The sequence below is a fragment of the Amphiura filiformis genome, chromosome 19 (genome assembly GCF_039555335.1).
Source record: "Amphiura filiformis chromosome 19, Afil_fr2py, whole genome shotgun sequence".
Classification (NCBI taxonomy): domain Eukaryota; kingdom Metazoa; phylum Echinodermata; class Ophiuroidea; order Amphilepidida; family Amphiuridae; genus Amphiura; species Amphiura filiformis.
In genome coordinates, this window is record NC_092646.1 from 8,104,593 (window position 1) to 8,121,997 (window position 17,405).

General features: G+C 37.0%; 1 protein-coding gene across 1 annotated transcript; it reads left to right on the plus strand.

The window, feature by feature from the left end:
• The first annotated feature begins 6,771 nt into the window (after positions 1–6,771).
• Positions 6,772–16,691, plus strand: LOC140140360 (uncharacterized). The gene is made up of 5 exons (XM_072162120.1): positions 6,772–6,902; positions 10,288–11,496; positions 11,610–11,709; positions 14,504–15,663; positions 16,269–16,691. The coding sequence occupies exons 2-4, from the start codon at positions 10,331–10,333 to the stop codon at positions 15,455–15,457; spliced, it is 2,220 nt and encodes a 739-aa protein (XP_072018221.1). The 5' UTR covers positions 6,772–6,902; positions 10,288–10,330; the 3' UTR covers positions 15,458–15,663; positions 16,269–16,691.
• The last annotated feature ends 714 nt before the right edge of the window (positions 16,692–17,405 follow it).

Below are 17,405 nucleotides of genomic sequence, written 5' to 3' on the forward strand. Positions count from 1 at the left end.
TGGGGAAATGCAAATAAAGAACACATGAATAAAAGGTACCGCCTCTAAAAACGTGCCAGGACAGTATTCTCCAATAGTGACTATCTTAGTCACACTGAACCAATTTTCAAAATGTTTAAGGTATTAAATATCTTTGATATGTTCAATAAGGAAGTTGCTATATTTATGTTTAAGAATAATAACAAAATGTTACCTAGATCTTTTGAAAATTTCTTCCAGACTCACAAAGAAAATCATAACTATAATACACGGAATATGAATGACTATAAAATACCTATCCACAAAATCAACAGTATCTTAACGGTTGGACCAAAAGTTTGGAATGCATTGCCAAAAAATGTTAAAAGCAACCTTAGGTCATTTTAAGTCAAACTTGAAATCTGTTTTTGATATTTATAAGTAGAATAATGTTTATTCAGTGATATGGCAACATTTGGTTAATACTATTGAATTTGATATAAACAAATTTTATGTACACGTATACTTTTTTATTATATGCCTCTGACATTTTTGTGATGGAGTGTGCCGGGTGTGAGTGTGAGGTGAGCAATCAAGTGTATTTTCTTTTTTCCCTTCAGGCTTGGTGTATAATTGTATTTTTTCATTTTGTGTATCTGTGTTTATATATTTAGGCTCTTATTTTAAGTGTTTCAGGGGGCACAACATTTTACAGGCTTTCAGGGCAGGCTTTTGCTTCTAGTTGTGTCTCCTTCATCGTTTGTTATCTGTATGTTTTATTTTTGATGGAAATAAATTTGATTGATTGATTGATTGATTGATTGATTGATTGATTGATTGATTGATTGATTGATTGAACAAAATTAGACATTTCACATGAATCTGTAATAACTACTAAAAAGGCCATTTCGTGAACCACAACCACATCCCCCCCACTTTTATCAAAAAAGTCGAGATTTTTATACCACTGGAAACCTCTGGCTACATAATGTTTATGTATCAAAAATTTCTTGCAGAGTAATTCTCTTAGCAAAAATATCGTCAAATTTGAATTTAGTTCTGGTATACCAGAACAAAATGACAACAGTGGCCTATGGAGCAGTGTAATACACATATCATGCATAACTCGCAAACGCAAAATCGGAATCAACTAAAATTTTGAGAATAAGCTTTTTTCGTGGGTATACTGAAAAATGTCATAAAAAGAGGATGCTAGGATCACGAAATCCTTTAAGTAGAAAAATTAACTACATGTGTTTGAATGGGGCTTCAACTTTGTCAATACTGCTTTTTCATAGTTTTTTGCCACTGGAATTTTGCATTTCAAAAATACCCAATGACAAAGTTTTATGACTTATTATATTCCTTCACTAATTATGTTATACACACTATTGATATGTTTTACACTTTCGCTGGGATCTCTGAATGGGCCGTTAACAGATATATACGAGGGGGTATCCAAAAGTTTTTGACATCACACAGAAGTGAAAGTGCTATACCGATGAAATTTTGTCAGTGTAATCACTGGTCCTTATGTACATTATGGTCCAAAAATGGTCTCATAAGTATGTTTACTTTCTTCACAAGGTGGCGCTAGATGGGAAGTATAACCTTTTCGTGATAAGATCCTCCACTTTCTTGAGTTTTTTCACTGTGGCCGCATCATCCGTAAGTGATGGACGTCCACTTCTTGGCCCATCTGTGAGGGACATGTGGCCAGTTTGGAAATTCCTTTTTCAAAAAGCAATAGTGCCATATGATGGGCAATCATCACTATAGATTGCTTTAATTTCATCATAGATTTTCTGAGCATTGTAGGCCTAACCCTTCAAATGCAGGAACTTAATCATGATGCGTGCCTCAATTTTCACCATATTGCAGGTTATGCGCCTACTGCCCATCTGGTGCCCCATGTAAAGAAAGTAAACATACTTATGAGACCATTTTTGGACCATAATGTACATAAGGACCAGTGATTACACTGACAAAATTTCATCAATATAGCTCTTTTCCTTCTGGGTGATGTCAAAAACTTTTGGATACCCCTCGTATATCAATGATTCAATTTTTAACAACATTGTCATGAGGTTGATATAGGTTTTAAATTGTTCTGAAAATCTCAAAATGTATTAAAAATATAGCATCCCTAGATGAGTGGGTGATCTTGATAATGTTGATCTGAAAATTTACTCGCCTGAATATTTATAATTTTTCTTAGAAATGTATCATATGCCTATTAGTACACTACAAAATGGAATCTTAATAATATCCTCCCTTTCTAAACCGTACAAAATGTAGTTGTCAAATGGTGAATACATTTGCACTTTTCCTTGATACTTTTGGTAGACCTAAGTATTGTTGGTCGAAGTAGCCAAAAAAAAACGATTTTCATTATCTGAATCAATATATTATTGAAAAATAACACTTTCTTATTTTGCAAAAGTTCATTCTACAAATCATTTACTTTGAAAACTTGCTTGATTTATTGTTGTTAATGAGTTATGTACGTCTTACAAAAGTGTTCTGAGTGTTTCTGAGTGTTTCTGAACATGTTGAAATATACTCAATTTGCTCCAATATACAAAAATATATGCATTTTGTACAGGATTTCGGGGATTTCCCTGTTTCATGCTGATTATTATCATTAGTAAGGTCACAAAGTTCATGTCCCACGCATTCATAGAAAACAACAATGGTTCATTGTCATTGTCATTTTTTAGTGACGTTACTTATTAAATGTCATATCCGTATCCGTGACATTTAACAACAAAATCACACTGCTTTGGCAGAAAAATGGCTGTTCCAGTGAAAATCCATATACCCTCATGAAAAGGCAAAGAAGACAGAAAAGTTTGGAGTTATGAATTAGAGAGTCGACAAAAAAAACCAGAAGGGGATGGGAGTTTTAAAGTTTGACCCGAGATCCAAAGTATCCAGAAGCGTAGCCAGCCTGGGGGGGGAGGGGGTGATGGGTCAACTATAGATAAATTTTTGTGCAATGCTTGTGCAGGGTGACGAAACAAAATACATGTTGCTCGAATACATCACATCTTGGATGTGACTCTTCCCTTTTTACCTGTTCATGTTGCCACTTTATGGATATTGATATTATACATAAACACATTTTGAAAAATGTTTGGAAAATGTTTGCCTCAAACTCTGGACATGTACATATGCAGTATCCAACCTACTTAGGGGTGGTGCAATAATTATGTGTACCCCAGGGGGTGAATTCTCAAAATGGTCTGCCAAAAATCGCTTGCCCCCCTTTGGCCGTGCCAAAAACCTTTGCCCCCCCTTTCGACGTGCCAAAAACCTTTGCCCCCCTTTTGACGTGCCAAAAATCTTTGCCCCCCCTTACACATGCAAGATTTTGGGGAACCCGAATTTAAAACCTTAAATTGTCTTAACATATGATGCGAGCGCAGCGAGCAGGAAATTTTGCATATTTGAACGTGTTCGTAACGTTTTCCTACGCCTTTTTAGGGCGTAATATAGAAACGGTGCCCAAAATATCTGTGCCACAAATTGCTTGCTCCCCTTTCGACCTGCCAAAATCGCTTGACCCCCCTTTCGACCTGCCAAAAATGCTTGCCCCCCTAAAATTCACCCCCCGTACACATAATTATTGCACCACCCCTTAGAGGTCGTATCAGAAATAATTGTCGTCCTTCTAATTCTTCTTTCTTTTTCACTCGGACAAAAAACAATTTTCGTGACGTCTAGCAGTAGACTTCGCTTATATTATATATAAATGCGCTTTTATAAATGCGCACGTGACCAGATGGCCAGCGCCATATTTGCATTACATCACTGTCAATCACTGAAATGGCGACATTGAGGGAGTGGCTACAGTTGTGACCTTGTTTCGTGGCTAGCACTGGCAATGAACATTGGCTGGAGGTTCGATGCTATAAATTTTCAAGGATAAATCATGGATATCGATCATGATTATTGCACAGCACCCCACCCCCCCCCATGTACAAACATAACTAATTTTGATTAATTTTTATTTATCTATTTATTTATTTTTATTTATTTTTATTTATTTATTTATTTATTTATTTATTTATTTATTTATTTATTTATTTATTTATTTATTTATTTATTTATTTATTTATTTATTTATTTATTTATTTATTTATTTATTTATTTATTTATTATTAGTGTTAAGAAACTTACGCGGAGCGCATTATACAATTTTGATCGTAAGTGTAGGCTAAAGCAGTGGCTCCGGAACCCCCCCAATAATCTTAGGTAAAATTACATAATTTTATGGTAAAATTCATATTTTAGGATCTAATTCAAAATGTAAGGTACAATTCATGTGAAAATGTATGCATTTCAAAAGCTTCCGCGCTTCGCGTGGGAGTTGGATACCCCTGGGGCAAAAAAAAAAAAATTTGGGGCAAAATTTGTAGATTTTCCCCTGAATTTCACTTTGTCCCCCCCATTCCCTCCCGAAAAAAATTCCTGGTGCCGCCGCTGTTCATGACCCCTCCCCCATTCCGAAGAAAATGACACTCAGTAACCCCATGACATGACATTGAATGTGCCAATTTTCGCGAGCGCGAGTGGGCTGAACTGAAAATAAAAATTCCTAGTTTTAATTTAAAAAGTGATGTGGTGAATTCCATGGTGTGTAGATTTGGTATTAGAATGAATTTTTTCTAGGGAAGATGATTAAATGTAAAAGATGTGTGTTTGAGTGGGGGAGGTGTATGACAAGACCATTTTGTTTTGAATTTAATTGTATTGAAATGAATGGTATGAAGCTTCCGTGTCAATTTGTGATCATGTGGGGTGGGGGAGTTTTGTTGTAGTGAGGATGAGGATATTGCATTGGATATTGAATATTGTTGAATTTCGTTAAGCAGGGGTGTTATGATTGATAGTATAGAAGACAAGAATAATTATTTTGCTTTTACAAAGTACCTTTCATTTCATTCATTTAAGGGTAGACGAGGCATTGTTGGTCGAAGCAAACCTAAAAATCAATTTTCATTATCTAGATCAATATATTATTGAAAATTAACACCTTGATGTTTTGCAAAAGTTCATTCTACAAATCTTATACTTTGCAAACTTGCTTAATTTATTGTTGTTAATGAGTTATGTACGTTTTACAAAAGTGTTGTTGTTTCAGCCCTCTTTACAACGTAACTCAAGAACCGCAGCACCTATAAAAGTATATCTGTGATATTTTAATTCTTCTACACGCTCACTATGAATTGAGCAATGCAGTTTTTGCCAAAGCTCACTACCATTCGTAAGATGCTGTGAACTACCAAATCACAACAGTTAAAAATAATTAATAACCTTAAACAGACGGTAATATTGCACTGACAATGTTTATAAAAAATACATTGATACTAACAACCCAAAAGTATTAACATCTCCCAATCAGCAAAACGAAACCATGAAAGCGCACCAAGCGCCTGTCTCCCTTCGCTGACACCAACCAGGTGGTGAATGACGTGTATTCTCTAAATTCAGTAAATTTCCATCGTCAACCGTGTAATTGAATGGGATTAGGCCTATTTTGAAATTTTAAAACGCTTGAAATATCACAAACAAATAGGCCTATGTTAATAAATAATATAAATACAAGCTAAAACCGTTGGGGTTCGATAATGAACCCCACAAAACTAACCGAGTATAATGCCATACGGCCGGGCGGTTTCACAAGTTGCCGGCTCTATCATGCCACTCGCCGCCTGGCACCAACAGCCAAAGCTGCAGAGCGCCATCGGTTTATTTGCTGTTTTTATGAGTCCATTAATTTTGTATAGGCCTAAACAAAGGACGGCCTATACGCACAAGATTTCATCCCGTGCATAATTATTAGTACCGGTATACCGGTACAATAAATAAAATTAAAACCAAGCAAGTTGTGGCATACTTTTAAGCAAAACAGTTGCGAAGTAAATCTAGCAGGACCGAAATTAGAACTTTTGCAAAGTCAAGCCAAATAGACTGCTGCCCTCAGTCGTCAACCGTCTGGATTGACGACTGAGAAAACTACTAGACTGCTGCCCTCAGTCGTCAACCGTCTGGATTGACGACTGAGAAAACTATGTGGAAAAAAAGTGACGGATTTTGCAACAGGATTCCTGTGGCATAGAGCATGCGCAGTTGTGTACGAATTGAACTTTTGACCGAGTTTGTTGTTTTAGAAGTTCAGAGCGCGATCTTGTCACAGCGGCGCGGTACAGCGGACAGCGGCACATGGCGCCGCTAGTCAGTCGCGCCACGGCGCACAACTGAAGTCGCATTGAATAGTTTTGAGAAGTCCGTCATGATATTGGCTGTAAGATAATCAGTCGTCACTACGAAGCATACACAGTACATGCGAAGTGTAGACGGCTGATTGGAATTAGTCTAGAAAACTATGTGGAAAAAAAAAGTGACGCATTTTGCAACAGGAGCATGCGCAGTTGTGTCCAAATTGACCTTTTGACCGAGTTTGTTGTTTTTAGAAGTTCAGAGCGCGATCTTGTCACAGCGGGCGCGGTACAGCGACGCGGTACCGGGCGCCCGCTAGTCAGTCGCGCTTACGGCGCACAACCAAAGTCGCATTGAATAGTTTTCAGAAGTCCGTCATGATATGGACTGGAAGATAATCAGTCGTCACTACGAAGCATACACAGTACATGCGAAGTGTAGATGGCTGATTGGAATTAGTCTACAAGCCAAATAAGGGGTCCCGCCGTGGCGGGCGCCCCAAAACTTGAAACTTGAAAAATATTGATACCGCTCGCCTTGGTTGCATTAGGGATCGAGTATCTAGTATCGCCCAATACTAATGTTTTTGTCGGACGGTGGATTTTGGAGAGATCAGAAAACTCAAGAATTATACAATTTTAGCAGATGAAGACACAGGATTGTGAGCTGATGTGGTGATCACAAACACTAGACGATTGGAGAGTTTTGGAACATTCGGGGTTAGTATCATGATATTTTTTATTTTATGCGACAATTAGGAATTTGTTTTTCAGTGCATGAGTGTTTTTCTAAACGTATTAAAGCCAGGACAGGTGCAAAATTCGGCAGTTGTGGATGTTCTTACATGTACATGAATGGAAAATGAAATCCATGGGTTTCTATACTATAGTGGGAATTCCAATTGAATGAACGCAGCTTTCAATAGCGTGACGAATTTTTGCGTACACTGCACGATGTACGCCAGCGTGTGCGCCTGTGCGTGAGTAACGCGGAAGTGAATCCAACCATGCCAACGCACTCTTGATTGGATAGCATTGTATCCAAGGTCGTGCGTTCGCGTTGTAGTTTGAAATACGCAATATACGATCGCGGTTGGATCGAGTGCAGCTGTTAAAAGCTGCGTTCATTCAATTGGAATTCTTACTATAGTACAAGTCATCACCATAAAAAATCATATATTTGGGTCAAGTGAAGTATAGACAACATATTTATAAATGTAGGTTTCCTTGCCCAGCCTGTCCAATCTGTTCTTTTAAATTTCTATGTAAATATGTATTGTGTTTGGCGGGTCCCGGTCTATGCGAATTTCGCTGACTAGCAAATGTGTTAAGGGGGTACTACAGCCCTACCCAATTTTGTGCCTATTTTTGGATTTTTCTCAAAAATTATAAAGCATTACTTCCATGGTAAGATATGTATATTATATAGCTATGCTAGGTGAATTCAAATTTGCCATCAAACTGCATCATTTTACATATCAAATTAAAGCCCTTGAGTAAAGAAAGCCAAAACTGAAAACATTTTTGTCATAGCACTTTCCGTAACAAAGTTACATCTTGTCAAAGATTGACTTTCATCAAAAAGATTCTGGGATACCTACAGGCCTCGAAAGAAGGAAGAAAAATCTAAGGGTCCTCTGGACCCTTGCCTTTGAAATTTCAAGGGTCCTCACCAATTTTCAAGGGTCAGACGCCGGACCCATGCCTTTGAAATTTCAAGAGAGAGAATTAGCTACGGCGATCACGGTATGTGGATTGTATAGAATTGAAAACTTGGGTTGAAAACTTGATGGGAAACTAAAATGAAAGTGTACTCAGGAGCTGGACCTATTATGTGAACCAGATTTTCCAGTAGAACAACAAAACCAGAATTTTCTGCTCTTTGCTTGGTTCAATTTTACGGGTCACACGGACCCGTGCCGTAGGAAATTTATGGTCGCGCCTACTTTCACGGGTATTTGACGCAAGGACGCGCCTTATTTCGAGCGCTGGATACCTATATTATAGGGGCAAGGACTACAACTGGTACACTGGAAATTTTATTTCAGCACAGCCAACAGTTGTGGAGTTACAGTCAAAAATGAGGGAAAACCAATATTTGATCAATAAATCAATAACTACTTGCCTTGAGTTGCTGAATTTTCAGTGCAGTAGTTGTAGTCCTTGCCCCTATAATATATACATATCTTACTTGTCACCAATGCGCTATAATTTTGGAGAAAAACGCAAAAATAAGCAAAAAATTGGCTAGGAGTTTAGTACCCCCTTAATTAAGGTTTTCCTCTCATAGACGTAAAAGATCTGGCATACCACTCGCCATCATTGGAATATTGCGCAGCGGTCTGGGACCCGTACACCACAGAACACATACATCAGGTCGAAGCAGTACAAAGGAGTGGGTGTAAATTAACGGTTATTTGTCTAACCGTTTAAACGGACCACAATCCGGTCGGTTAAAACCGGTTGTACGTATGTAAAAAAAAAATTCAAGGTTTTCAATTATTTTCAATCATGATAATTAGCGTATTTTTGGTAGGAAAACAGTCGGCAACCCGAGATCTGAAATATACCGCGATGGTTTGCAAATGCTTGTATCCTCAGTATTCTATCGTATTGTGTTTTAAACTGCCGGGAACCAGTGGAACCAAAACAATATGGCGGCGCGCTGTGTTGTTCAGTGGTGAGAACGCTAGCCTTGTCAGAGAGGAAATCCTGAATCAAAACTAGGTAGATGTTATTTTTAAGTGAAAAATAATTATATTTGGTTTCAAGTTTAAGATAGTTTCGTTCAGAAATTGGTGTTCCGGATGGGCTTCTGAGCATTGCTGAGTGCCTTCAAACTGCTACGGTGGATGGCCCTAGACCCCCGGCCGTTATTATTTTTTTTTTTACGTTTAAACAGTTAGTGATTTTTCTAAACGGATAGTGCATTTTACGGTCGGTTAAGCGTGAAACGTGTAAACGTAGACACCATTAAGGGGGTACTACACCCCTGGCCAATTTTTTGCCTATTTTTGCATTTTTCTTAAAAATTATAGCGCATTGGTGACAAGTACGATATGTATATTATAGGGGCAAGGACTACAACTACTGCACTGGAAATTTTATTTCAGCACAGACAACAGTTGTGGAGTTACAGTCAAAAATGAGGAAAATCATTATTTGATCAATAAATAAATAACTACTTGCCTTGAGTTGATGAATTTTCAGTATAGTATTTGTAGTCCTTGCACAAATAATATACATATCTTACTTGTCACCAATGTGCTATAATTTTTGAGAAAAATGCAAAAATAGGCACAAAATTTGCCAGGGGTGTAGTACCCCCTTAAAGGAGAGCAGCCCGATTTGTTAAGAACGACTATGGCAGATACAGCAGTGTCACCACCATCATTCAAGTCCTTCAATGGGGAACACTTGCCAGGAGGAGGAACATCACCCGTCTATAGCCTTATTTCAAAAGTCACTTCAGGGTTACCTTTCCATACCAGTGCGAACACTACTGCGCCCGGTACAGCGCTCCACCAGGAGATCACATTCACACTCATTTATAGAACTTCAACCCACAAAAGACTGTTACTCATTCATCCCAAGAGCCATCATAGACTGGAATAATCTACCCCAAGAAATAACAAACATCAAAGATCCAAAAGCATTCAAGAACTCCTTCCCTCCCTCCCTCCTTCCAAGTGCAAATTTTCGCGCGCTTCGCAAGCATTTATTCCACTTTTGCACCATATTTCATCAGTTTAGCTTCAAAATAGCAAAATTTTTCGCGCATTTGTACCATAAACTTATTCTGTTGCCAGAAGGTGCTGGATTCACAATACTTCAAGAATTTTTTTCCAACCCCATCCCCCGAATGTCAAAAAGAAATCTACGCCACTGCATAAAAGAAAAAAGATTAAGAAGGCTTGAAAATTATACCAAACTTATTCTTTTATTTTCTATTCATCAACACTTATCCAAACCCAAATTGAATCAAATCGAACAAGTAGTACTTGCACGATTAAAAAAGGTTGTTTTTCTCAAAAAGTGGATGTAAGGGCTTTTGCAACAAAGCTCTTCATATATTGTAATTTGGAATTTTTTTTTCTAATTTCAGAATTACCATTTTTCAGAGTTGTGACAAAACATCTTTTCTCGACATGGAGTATGCAAATCATTTCAGACCTTTGATGTGCAGGTACTGTAACAAATTATTCAGTGACTGCAATTTCTATCTTACTCATCTGCAAAGACATGGAAATAAAGTGCACACTTATTGGTACAGATCGTACTATCAAGTTCATGTAAAGCCTGTGAAAGCAGTGAAATATTGTACCCAGCATAGTCAGTTTGGCTTCAAGAGTTTAACATTAGCACCTGCAATCGGGGAACAGAAATGTCAATATTGCAACCAGCATTTCACCATGCCAAATCAAGAGATTCAGCACGAGAGGATTCACACCAAAAAGAAACCATATAATTGTAAATATTGCAACATGGGTTTCTCACGTGCATCTAACAAAACTGCACATGAAAGGATTCATACCAAAGAGAAACCATATCAATGTAAATATTGCAACAAGAGTTTCTCACATGCATCTAACAAAACTGCACATGAAAGGATCCATACCAAAGAGAAACCATATCGATGTAAACATTGTGAAAAGAGTTTCTCAGATGCAAGCAACAAGGCTAGACATGAAAGGAATCACACCAAAGAGAAACCATTCAAATGTAAATATTGTGACAAAAGTTTCACACAGACAATAAACAGAACTAAACATGAAAGGATCCATACCAAAGAGAAGCCATACCAATGTAAATATTGTGACAAGAGTTTCTCTTATACAAGTAACAAAACTACACATGAAAGAATTCATACCAATGAGAAACCATACCAGTGTAAACATTGTGATAAGAGTTTCGCACACGCAAGTGCCAGATCTAAACATGAAAGGATTCATACCAAAGAGAAACCATATCAATGTAAACATTGTGACAAGAGGTTCTCAACTGCAGGTAACAAAAACCAACATGAAAGAATCCATACCAAAGAGAAGCCATATCAGTGTAAACATTGTGACAAGAATTTCTCCGATGTAAGTAAGAAAACTACACATGAAAGAATCCATACCAAAGAGAAACCGTACAAATGTAAATATTGCCACAAGAATTTCTCATATGCATGTCACAAAACTGTACATGAAAGGATTCACACCAAAGAGAAACCATGTCAATGTAAACATTGTGACAAGAGTTTCTCAAATGTAAGTAACAAAAACCGACATGAACGGATACATGCCAAAGAGAAAACATTCCAATTAACGTAAATATTGTGACAAGAGCTTCTCACAGGCAAGTCACAAACACCGACATGAAAGGGTCCATACCAAAGAGAAACTGTACCATGTAAACATTGCAACAAGACCAGACATGAAGGGATTCATACCAAATAGAAATCATCAATGTAAACATTCAATGTGTCAACTGCAGATACCAGAGCCTGTACATGAAAGGATTCATACTAAAAGCATTGATTGTAACGACAATTTATATCTGATGCATTGAAATTAATATTTTTAATTTGCGAAGCAAGACATGAAGACTCAGTACATACATGAAGAGCTTTGTTGCAAAACCCTTGCCCAATTTTGAGAACACATCAAAAAATCATCAAAAAATAACTGATATAAGGGGGTTTTCAACAAATAAAGCAGTTTTTGGCGGGATGCTCATGCTGCCTAAGCAATAGCACACACCGTCATCGTCCCTATATCTTCGTGTTAAAAATTGCCGTGATAGTACAATGAATCCTCACATTTTTCAATAGCTACGCATGGTGATTTTATTCGAGATAGGCCGAGCGACTTAGGCTAAGCATACAATTTGAGATTTTGAGAGCCTGCCACACTGTTTCTATTCTATGTTTTTACGATTTTCGCATGATTAGTATATGGCTGGCCGTAACCGCCTAACGATGGAGCTGCTACGGCGTAGCTTACTTTTCGCTTCAGGAGCTAAATTGACCAATCATGTTAGATCTTTTCATTACGCTGGAGCCAGTGGATGCATCCTCGTTCCAGAGAGAGAGAAAACTCTTGCCAAAATTAATGTTTACTATGGGGATTTTAAATGAATCGATTGTAAATAAACCACGACCAGTTGTACAGGATCAATACCATTGTTTGATTAGTGTATAGTCAATGTTACCTTGCATGCATGTGTCATGTGTGTGGCGTGTTTGTTTGTTTGTTTGTCTACTGTGTCAGGCCAGGATCACTGACACCCACGGTACTGTTACTGTCATACTATCACGGTGATCATATTGTTGAATGTTGTTGACTTTAAAATAATCATGATGCAGTCATGTCTACAGTAGAATTCACCACGACCTTTGAAGGACTTAAACCCCATTAAAAGCTATTAAACCAAGATAACACTCAATGAAAACAGCTCAACTATGTTACATCAGATCTTCTCTGGTTAAATACACACTGCACTTGTGTCTGTTTTACCTGTGCAATGAGCAATGAGCTGGTATTATAGTTTCAGTTGGGTGAACGATTATAAAGCGAACGCAAGGTAACAATACTGTGGGCTTTTGTTTACGAAATGAGACAATAGTCTGCTTATTGTTAACCAGCGTTCTTGAAAATGAGAAGCTTAATGACTTAACACGGTTTAGAAATAATTTCTTCATATTTTTTGGTGTTATCTGTCGTTTACATATCCTTCCTAAAACACTAAAGTACCAATATTTCCAAACACCTAAATTAGCTAAAAATTTAGGACATGTTACAAAACTATATTTTCTAGAATTTCAGAGAATACTTTAAATATTGGCGGTTATTTTTTTTACACAGTGACGTCAACTAGGCAATGGCCTATACTTCTAACATTATTTGTAGAGGTCACGCATCAATGGTGAGCGCACTGAGTATTGTGTATAGGAAAACGGACAGTAACTACAGTATGTATGGCCTACTAGTATATAAAGTAAATCCGAACTGGTTTGCAGTTTGCTGAAGGTCGAATTCGCAGGGACACCGCGCAAGTTATACAAATTAGCTCCCGGCGATACACTGCAGATCGCAGAACTGTGTGCATAGTTTACCACCACTCTGCCTAGCTATATAGTTATGTACAATACTGTATGAGTTTCTTATGAGTGCATGTCCATCTTAATAATAAGTCAGTTCGTACTTTTCATAAACTACTTTTTGAATCATAACTTTCGTGACCGAGGATATCTTGCAACTACGTGACGCTCGTCTGGCAAATTCTTACTGAATAAATTCGCTTCACGTAATGAGTAAGTCGTACTTAATTGGTCAGTTTTACCTCCGAGTAATGAAAAACTCTAACATGATCATGATTGGTCAATTTGGCTCCACGGAGCAAAAAGTCAGCTACGCGTAGCAGCTCCATGTTGTGGCGGGTGCGGCCTACCATATCAGTATCCCATATGATATTTCTATTGCAAGAAAATTTTATTTGTTGTCAGGTTTTATCTTAAATACACTAACTGGAAATTAAATACACTAATTAGTGAGGACCGGTATTTTGCTGTGGATATGTTTAACTGCAATTTGCGGGTAACAAATTTGACATCCTGGGTAAAAATTGTGATCATATTCAACTCTTTGAGAAAATAATAACATAAAGGAATACATGTAAAATCCAGCTGCAATACAATGTACATTATTGACACACTATCACTCTCTTTATCTACGGCAATAATAGAATATCGATTTCAATCGAATTGAATACGTTGCTCAGTTTTGAGTTTGTAGTTGACTACTAAGCGACCTTAGCGATCGATTGCTAGCCAATCAGATAGAATTCCTTTTATTGCGTTCGGTGAAATACCACTCGCCCGTCGCTCACCAACGGAGTATTAAATTTATATTTATCGTATAGGACGTCGACACTGTGTAGCATCCTGTCTAAAACTGCTTTTGTTGCAAACCCCCATATATCAGTGATTTTTTTTGATGACTTTATGATGTCAGAGTGTTTTAACACTCTCTGTATTAAAATATGACCATATTATAGGTGAATTAGTCTGCAGGGAGTTTAAGAAACTAATTAAATTAATTTGACAACCGTAACGTTAACAAAAATAAAATTTTATGTTTTGGGGTTCTGACAACCGGCCTTTTCTTTACATCGCCAAAAAAACTTTTACCAAAATAATGCAAACCGTAAGTTTTTAGCGTTACAAATTCGCCGAACTGCCTAATTTCTAAAAGATCCTTGCATGAAGAAAAAAAATGGGGTTTCTTGCTATAATTAATTTACAATTGTAAATTGGAATTTTTTTCTAATTTCAGATAACCATTTTTCAGAGTTGTGACAAAACATCTTTTCTCGACATGGAGTATGCAAATCATTTCAGACCTTTGATGTGCAGGTACTGTAACAAATTATTCAGTGACTGCAATTTCTATTTTACTCATCTGCAAAGACATGAAAATAAAGTGCACACTTACTGGTACAGATCTAACTGTCAAACTCGTGTAAAGCCTGTGAAAACAGTGAAATATTGTACCCCTCATTTTAAATTTGGTTTGGAAAGAGTAACATTACCACCTGGAATCGGAAAACAGAAATGCCAATATTGCAACAAGAATTTCACCATGCGAAGTCAAAGGATTCAGCACGAGAGGATTCATACCAAAATGAAACGATATAGATATTGCAACAAGAGTTTCTCACAGGCAGGTCACATGACTGTACATGAAAGGATCCATACCAAAGAGAAACCATATCAATGTAAATATTGTGACAAGACTTTCTCATACACAAGTAACAAAACTAAACATGAAAGGATTCATACCAAAGAGAAACCATATCGATGTAAACATTGTGAAAAGAGTTTCTCAGATGCAAGTAACAAGGCTATACATGAAAGGAATCACACCAAAGAGAAACCATTCAAATGTAAATATTGTGACAAAAGTTTCACACAGACAAGAAACAGAACTAAACATGAAAGGATCCATACCAAAGAGAAGCCATACCAATGTAAATATTGTGACAAGAGTTTCTCCGATGTAAGTAAGAAAACTACACATGAAAGAATCCATACCAAAGAGAAACCGTACAAATGTAAATATTGCCACAAGAATTTCTCATATGCATGTCACAAAACTGTACATGAAAGGATTCACACCAAAGAGAAACCATGTCAATGTAAACATTGTGACAAGAGTTTCTCAAATGTAAGTAACAAAACCCGACATGAACGGATACATGCCAAAGAGAAAACATTCCAATTAACGTAAATATTGTGACAAGAGCTTCTCACAGGCAAGTCACAAACACCGACATGAAGTCCATACCAAAGAGAAACTGTACCATGTAAACATTGCAACAAGACCAGACATGAAGGGATTCATACCAAATAGAAATCATCAATGTAAACATTCAATGTGTCAACTGCAGATACCAGAGCCTGTACATGAAAGGATTCATACTAAAAGCATTGATTGTAACGACAATTTATATCTGATGCATTGAAATTAATATTTTTAATTTGCCGAAGCAAGACATGAAGACTCGTACATACATGAAGAGCTTTGTTGCAAAACCCTTGCCCAATTTTGAGAACACATCAAAAAATAATCAAAAAATCACTGGGGGTTTTCAACAAATAAAGCAGTTTTTGGCGGGATGCTCATGCTGCCCTAGCAATAGCATCCTGTCTAAAACTGCTTTTGTTGCAAACCCCCATATATCAGTGATTTTTTTTGATGACTTTATGATGTCAGAGTGTTTTATTAAACACTCTCTGTATTAAAATATGACCATATTGTAGGTGAATTAGTCTGCAGGGAGTTTCAGAAACTAATTAAATTAATTTGACAACCGTAACGTTAACAGAAATAAATTTTTATGTTTTTGGGTTCTGACAACCGGCCTTTTCTTTGCATCGCCAAAAAACCTTTTACCGAAATAATGCAAACCGTAAGTTTTTAGCGTTACAAATTCGCCAAACTGCCTAATTTCTAAAAGATCCTTGCATGAAGAAAAAAAAGGGGTTTCTTGCTACAATTAATTTACCATTGTAAATTGGAATTTTTTTTCTAATTTCAGATAACCATTTTTCAGAGTTGTGACAAAACATCTTTTCTCGACATGGAGTATGCAAATCATTTCAGACCTTTGATGTGCAGGTACTGTAACAAATTATTCAGTGACTGCAATTTCTATTTTACTCATCTGCAAATACATGAAAATAAAGTGCACACTTACTGGTACAGATATGTCAGATCTAACTGTCAAACTCGTGTAAAGCCTGTGAAAACAGTGAAATATTGTACCCCTCATTTTAAATTTGGTTTGGGAAGTTTAACATTACCACCTGGAATCGGAAAACAGAAATGCCAATATTGCAACAAGAATTTCACCATGCGAAGTCAAAGGATTCAGCACGAGAGGATTCATACCAAAATGAAACGATATAGATATTGCAACAAGAGTTTCTCACAGGCAGGTCACAGGACTGTACATGAAAGGATCCATACCAAAGAGAAACCATATCAATGTAAATATTGTGACAAGACTTTCTCATACACAAGTAACAAAACTAAACATGAAAGGATTCATACCAAAGAGAAACCATTCAAATGTAAATATTGTGACAAGGGTTTTTCACAGACAGGTCACAGGAATGTACATGAAAGGGTTCATACCAAAGAGAAACCATATCAATGTAAACATTGTGACAAGGGTTTCTCAAATGCAAGTAACAAAAACCGACATGAACGGATACATGCCAAAGAGAAACCATTCCAATTAACATAAATATTGTGACAAGAGCTTCTCACAGGCAAGTCACAAACACCGACATGAAAGGATCCATACCAAAGAGAAACTGTACCATGTAAACATTGCAACAAGATTTTCCCAACATCCAAGTCACAAGACCAGACATGAAGGGATTCATACCAAATAGAAATCATCAATGTAAACATTCAATGTGACATGAGTTTCTCAACTGCAGATACCAGAGCCTGTACATGGAAGGATTCATACTAAGAGCATTGATTGTAATGACAATTTATATCTGATGCACTGAAATTTATATTTTTAATTTGCTGAAACAAGACATGAAGACTCGTACATACATGAAGAGGTTTATTGCAAAACCCTTGCCCAATTTTGAGAACACATCAAAAAATCACTGATATAAGGGGTTTTTCAACAAATAAAGCAGTTTTTGGCGGGATG